Below are 7434 nucleotides of genomic sequence, written 5' to 3' on the forward strand. Positions count from 1 at the left end.
GTACCAAAACTTTAGGCCATGTTGTGTCACTGATTTCAAAGTTCTGAAATCATGTTTTTATGTAATGGTGTTTTTGGCATGTTTCAATACAAACCATAAATCTAGGCATACATATTTTGGCAAGCCTTGATGACCCGATATTAGCACTGATTTTGTTGCTGGTGTAGTCACTGTTAGAGCGTGCAACACTATGGACCAATAGCATGATGATGACCAATAATATTGTTAAATATATTTTTTTGCCACATGTCATTATTTTGATGGTTAACAATATCACGTCAATATATTTTAATGGTGTTAGCTCGAAATTTAAAAAAAAGTACTAAACTAGCCAACAATAGATACTAGTTAGGTCCCAAAAAAATTTTAACTGTCGTGTAACAAATTGTCAAATTCAGATGCTTCCATACATATTACTTGAAACATAATTTTTTTTAAGAGATTAATAATTTCTAAAACATTTAATAATTACTGAAAACATGAAAGAATTTTAAAACATGAAAAGATGCTGTGAAATTAAGTGACTCTTAAAGCATGAAAAAATTCTAAAAATTAAATAATTTTAAAACATTAAAGATGAGTTAAAACATGAAAAATTACTTAAAATATAAAAGGCTTCTAAGAATTTAAATAATCAATATTAAAACATGAAATGCCTTTAAAAATTAATTTTAAAACATGAAATAATTACTTAAAAACTTAAAATATATTTAAGAAATTAAGTGATTTAAATTATAACTTGCTAAACAAGTTTCACCTCAACAAAGCTTCATAGTAATGAGCTCACCCTAGAACTCCCTTTCAACAATGATTAGAATCAAATCAACCCTCCAACATTTGAACATGAATAAGAAGATTTTCTAGGACCTGTGCAGTGAAAACTGATGAATAATTTTTGAGCTTCTATTTAAATTGTACTGACCTAAAGCTCGGTTCTTGTTCTTATTTATGTTTCAAAGATCACATTGTTATGTTAGCTATACTCTAAATTACTCCAAAATCACTTGAATGCCATAGAAGGAATAGGGGAGTTACTTAAAGCAATTATATTATCCTCTTTGGATCCATTTGAAGATGAGTTTGTAGCAGACAACATTCGCTTGAGCTGAGACCGTTGACAAACAATTCGACCATTGTTCCACCCAGGAAAAGAAAATGATGACGAAAAATTATCCTGCAGGAATCTATCTGCAGCCCTAGCAACTGGATTATCATGAGCAGTTGCGCATTTCTCCATCTGGCCCCGTCTGCTCAAGACAAAATGTTATCACTACTCAGAAGAAAACTTGAATCATAAACAGTGCAACTGATTGTATAACTAGATGGGAAAAGGGAATAAGCCGTAAAATGTAGCAGAAAATCTTCAAAACTGTGTGCATTTTACTGCATTTATACACATTTCCAGTTTGTAATAGTGCATCACTTTTTCATAATCCATGAAAAGGCGAAGTTTGGCATGAAATAGTTGGCAAATATGCTCAATGTATATTATGCCTATCATATAAAAAGAGGTTACATCTAGACCTCATTTGGTTGTGTAAACAAGTTATAAAAAACAAATGCATACCATCAACTATGCTTACCATCTAGTCAAAACATTCTAGGTGCACACAATAAGGAGGAAAAGTCCTTCAAGATGGTTTAATCAAGAGTCAAGCAGGAAGAATGATACCAATAACATCATCAAAATAACATTAGAGGTGTTTATAGGCCTAGCTAGGTTAGGGTTCGGGTCGGAAATGTTAAACCCACCCCAAAAATGGGTTCCAAATTCAGCTTAGACTTGCCCAGATTTGTATATGGGTAGTCTAAACGAGTTTAGACTATAATATGGTATTTATTCTTTATATGATATAAAGACCATATATGCTTGTCCAAGCCTAACCCAAAAATTGTAGGTTTCAAGTTCTAATTAGATTTATCCATAATATTATATTTATTCCTTATATGATACAAATTACAATATCTTTAAAGTAGGGGAGAGATCCACTTGCACCGATAAAACTAAAGTAGTTTTACATCCTTTCTTATCTTTTTGTATGATTAATATTTTAACAATCTAACAGTCATACTTCATATTCCATTCAGATAGATAATGCATGTCAAGTTTGAAGTAAATTAAAAGTTATAACTATTTATTCTAGGTAGAGAACTTCCGACTGTTTAATAAAATATAAATAAATATAGTATTTTAAATTGATATGATAGAGACATCGGACCAGTTCGAAATTTTACATGCATGAAAAATATAGTTATATTGATAAATTCAACAGTTGAATCATGAAAAAAAAAAAATCTTACAAAATTATACAAAAGGGTGTAAAAGTGGATCCTTCCCCTGTAAAGTAATATATTATATAATATAAAAAGGACTAGGCCAGGCTTGTGCTTTCAATGTTTGGAGCCAAGACCAATCCCCTTTCTTAAAAACCTAACTTTTTTGTCCAAGCTCCTTTTTAAGTAACACTTGTATCCAAACCCTCTCAAATATTAGGCAGGCCTTGACCTTGGCCTGGTGGTGTTCCTAGGGACAGAAGTTTATAAAACAAGGATTTTAAAGTAAAGCACATTACCACTGTCCATTTAACCATATATAAGTAATATTTAATCATTAACATTTTCATTTCATGAAGAATTTGATCACACCCCACTGGTGGATCTCTCTCAAATGTGAAGGATAGGAAAAAGATGAGTAGCATGGAGAATCTCACTTACGCAACAACCACAGTAGCAAGTTGAGGAAGATCATTGCCACTCAAAAACATCTCGTGCAGATTGTTGAGCCAAACTGACATTGATGTATAAGTGCCACCTTCCCACATCCTGTGAAATGACGAACTTCATTTGTCAGATAAGATTGACTGAAACCGGAAAGAAACAACTTTGAAAGTAAGTCCCATGATACCTGTGCACATCCACAGAAAATACAAGTTTGTTTTTACGGAAAAGTTCAGGGAATAGGCCTCTCTTTGTTGCTTCTTTGAGCACCCTTGCAGCTCGTTCTTTCTGACCAAGCCACCAAAGTGTTTCCAAAAGTGCATTATAGAACCTTATTCCAAAGCCATATCCTTCAGAGTTAAGTTTGTCAAAGATGTACTCTACCATCTGCCAATTTCCATCATCATCAAAATCTCCTCTTATCATCTGCCCAATTACTTGATGAATATTTGACACTTTGTTCGCAAGCATCTCATCAAGTAACTTATAGGCATCATCCCACCTAAACACATTGATTTTAGCAAGATAAATTTACAAGTAAGGAGAAAATGATTCTGCTACCAAAATGCTTGTACACTTCACGACCTAATTGTAACTCAAGAATAAACAAAGATAAAATTTAACTCTAAGACACTATTTGTAGTTTTGTGACCATTACAAATTTCGACAATATATTCATGATAAGTTTCTGTAGTTTAACTTACACATATGGGGGCTCTGCCTCACACTTCCTTTTACATCACTAAATTTCAAATTTTATCCATTCCAAGAACCTCATTATTACTCAAAAATATGCATATGTTACAAGGGCTAGTAGCAATGTTACTCAGACTCACACGGGAATGTCGGATATGATTACCTGTCCAACACGTGTATGTCCAATTCTTTCTAAGTTTCTACAGGTATTTGGAGGCTTCTTGGAGGATATCTCTCCATATCCATGTTCGAAAATGTGTTGGACACAAGTGTCAGATATGGACACTTAAAGAAACACGAAGAATCGTAGCAACATAGGCTAGTAATTTCTTAGCTTTAGTACTTGAGGTACTTTTCCAGGGTAAAATCCCTAAAATAAGTTTGTATTGGGTAGTTTCCTAAGAAAAGGAGGACAATATTTAATAGAATCAAAACATTAGTCTTAAAAATAAAAGATAGGTAATGGTCTGTTCCAAGATATTAATGCAATTACCAGATTGCCCTGCTTGTATGTCTATGCCCTGATACTCCCTCCTTCCTAGACTCCTATAGCATAAATATCATGTATATCACCTAGATGGTTGGGATTGGAAAACGGCCAAAGATGGAGACACAGAATGATTCATTGGCCAACTTTTCGAGAATAATAAAGACCATCATAAAATTCTAAGCATGTGACTCCTATTTTTGGAAAAAAAAAAAAAGAGGGTATTTTTCAAGACCATCGTGCCATTCTAAGCATGTGACTCCAAAAAAAAAAAAAAAAGTTCGCATCTACCTATTTACGTTTTTTTGCTAAAGCAATTATCATGTCATCATAAAACATTTTCCTTGGATTCATTCTAGAAATTCCATCACATAGATAAAATAGTCCTACAATCACAAGAACTAAACTTCTAAGAAACACTGACTGGAAAATAGCTGAGCACCTTCAGAGACCAAAGAGAAAAAAAGATGGAATACAGATGGATCGCTGATCAGCAGGATCACAGACAAGAAGAAACAAGCTAATCTTTTGTCAAGACAGAAGAGATTACCTTGTATTCTTAACATGTCATTCTTGGTCTGTGATAGTGGTGGAATCCAATTATGAAAGATCATTCTCACAAGTCAAGATCATCCTTACAGCTCAGGGAATTATGTGGCAAAATCATTCACAGTGATATACCAAGGTAGGTTATCTCTTTCATCAAATTTATTATTATATAGCTATTACCAAATGCAGGAGAAAATCAGACATTCATCATGAAATTACCCATAGACAGATAATTCTGCCTGTACACAACATGAATGGTGAACAAATTGCAGAATACAGTGAAACTGACCTGTCACACTTTGCATAAACAGCCAGCATCATGCAGTAGCTTGTGACACTGGGCAAAACTCCAAAAGCTTTGATTTCCTTGAATTGCTCATTGCTCTCATCACATAGGCCTGCAAAGCAATATACACTTAAAACTGCTTCAAGGGTTCGTTCATCAGGATCACATCTTGCCTTTTCCATCTCCACATAAGCCTTGATAGCATCCTCAAAATGGCCTCCTTGCCTATATGCTTCAATCAAAGCATTGAAGGAATCCCTGCTCTTTGCAATACCAGCCTCATTCATTCTAGACAAAATTGCTTCAGCTTCCTTATGCAATCCACCTCTTGCAAAAGTCTGAAGCAGTGAATTGTAAGTTTCAACGGTTGGTTTGCTCTCTACTTCATTCATTGTGTTAAAGGCAACTAGAGCTTCCTCATATAATGCTGCCTGTCCATAAGCCTCAATAACACCCGTATAAGCCCTGGAACTAGGTACTATCCCTTTTTCATTCATGTGAAGTAGGATTTTCTTGGCATCCTCATGAAGACCTCCCTTCCCACAAGCAAATATCAAACCATCATAAGTCTTCATGTTAGGTTCAACATTCTCCTCCACCATATCATGAAACAATGTCACTACCTCCTTAAAATACCCACCCTCTCCAAAAACCTGTATCAAAATATTATAAGTAGCTGCATCTGGCTCTGTATTGCTCGCTTTCATCTCAAGAAAAAGTTCACGTACATCATCATACCGCCCATTCCTCCCGTACAAATTCAACAAAATACTATAAGTAGCTGCATTTGGCACACATCCTGCCGCCTGCATCTGCCTAAACACACCCATCGCCTCCTTGATTGACCCTGAGTTAGCATAAGCCTCTAACAACACGTTATATGACATGATATCCGGCAAATTCCCTCCCAACTCCATTTCCTTAAGTAACTCAGAAACCTTCTCCAGCTTCCCTAACTTCCCAAATGTTTCAACAAGATAACTATAAGTAGTTAAATCCGGCAATATCCCACCTTCATTCATATTCCTAAAAACCATTTCCGCCTCATTGCCTAAACCCCTATCTGCACAAGCACTAAGCAGAGTATTATAAGTAACAATATCAGGTTGTATTCCCTCATGTCTCATTTCCGCAAACAACCCTAACAAACCCTCCCAATCCAACCCACCCCTTGCGCAGGCATTAATCACGGTGTTATAAGTTAAGATACTCGGCAGAACTTTGTCTTTCTTCATTTTGGCTAGTAATTCAAGAGAAACATCATACGCACCGTTCCGCCCGTAAGCATTTATCAATGCGGTGTAGGAGAAGACACTGCGAGGCACACCTTGGCTTGGCATTTCGTCGAACACTTCGCGACATTTATCAAGCAAGCCTTCGCGGCCCAAAAGACTGATCATGATGGTATAAATGTGTTCATTCGGCTTACACCATATCTGGCGCTGCATGTATTTGAAGAGTCGGAGGGACCGTTGCCAATCGCCGCGGTGAGCAAACTCTTTGAACACTAAAGCGAAGTCTTTTAGCGAAAGTTTGTTACGGAAGACATCCAGACATCTCGCGATGCTGCCACGTGGCGGGAGGCTGCTTAGCTTGTTGATTAGTGTTTCAACGTCGTAGCTGTACTTTCCTTTCTCTACTGTCACCGACGGGTTTCCGAGGACAATCTCCCGAGCTTTCGCTCTGCATATTCCAGCACCGCTGGAGTGGAAACTACGGTTACCGCCGGTGAATATTCGAGAGGAAGAGAGCTGCCTCCGATTGATTAAAAGATTGGAAGGCTGTGTGAGAGCTATGAAGTTATTAGGTATTGAAATTGCCATTTGAAATCTGGCATGTGCTAGCAAAAGTTAACCAAGTTTATCGAGAAAAATGGAGACGAAATTTGAGAGATTTTGATGGGAAGGTTACTGATGAAGAAGGTATGTTTGCTTCAACAAGGAAACTTCGAGTTTTAGTGGATAACAGAGCGGGGAGCGAATTGCGATACTGCCAAAAGCAATTATGGTACAAAATTTACATTGGTTAAGCGGGAAAAATAAATAAATTGCACCAGAAGTCCCCCAGCTATGATTCACGTTCTAAATTGATTTCTAAATTTTAAAAATATTCTAATTATTTCTCTAAGTTTTTGCGGTTATATCAATCATGTTTTTTTATTATTGGAATCATAATTTAAAATTAAAAAATTAAGAAAATTTTAAACTTTAAAGTTAAACAAAAAAAAAAAATTCAATTTACATGATTACTTAATCACGAATATAGCCTTCCCACATTTCAGTCCCAATTGAATCCCTTAAGCTGTGAACCAAGTTCTGGTTGTTTTGCTTCAAATGCAACTTCCATATCATGGGTATCAACAAGCATTATTGTTTGTTCCACCTCTTATGTTGCCAATGATTCCTGTATTTATAAAATAGTCTCCCGTTCATACATTTTAAAAAGCATGTCACGTGGTTTCTTCCTATGGATGTAGTAATGCAGTGCGCATGTTGCTAGTACCAATTTCGCTTGTGTTTGCAATAGGTAAGGAGGAGCCGACGTCAAAATAGGGAACCTTTTTTTTTTCAATTTCCCAGAAATACGATCACTATTATTTCACAGTCACAGCAAGAAATGTCGTTGATTAAATGACTAGACAATTTGGTGATGATAACCACTAGGAAATCCATTTTTCTTGGGGACACCAAGATGCAGG

At 35.9% G+C, this 7434-nt stretch overlaps 1 protein-coding gene across 2 annotated transcripts; it reads right to left on the reverse strand.

Moving 5' to 3' along the window:
• Positions 1-687: 687 nt before the first annotated feature.
• LOC108479674 (pentatricopeptide repeat-containing protein At1g74850, chloroplastic) lies at positions 688-6741 on the reverse strand. 2 transcript variants are annotated; one of them, XM_017782403.2, is made up of 4 exons: positions 4740-6741; positions 2906-3220; positions 2716-2823; positions 688-1247 (listed from the first exon to the last, which is right to left on the reverse strand). In XM_017782403.2, the coding sequence occupies exons 1-4, from the start codon at positions 6557-6559 to the stop codon at positions 1001-1003; spliced, it is 2490 nt and encodes an 829-aa protein (XP_017637892.1). In that variant the 5' UTR covers positions 6560-6741; the 3' UTR covers positions 688-1000. The 2 variants fall into 2 exon arrangements, with proteins under 2 accessions (XP_017637892.1, XP_052879337.1); XM_053023377.1 differs by having other exon boundaries at positions 1032-1247; positions 2712-2823.
• Positions 6742-7434: the final 693 nt, after the last annotated feature.

The sequence above is a fragment of the Gossypium arboreum genome, chromosome 12, assembly GCF_025698485.1.
Source record: "Gossypium arboreum isolate Shixiya-1 chromosome 12, ASM2569848v2, whole genome shotgun sequence".
NCBI lineage: Eukaryota > Viridiplantae > Streptophyta > Magnoliopsida > Malvales > Malvaceae > Gossypium > Gossypium arboreum.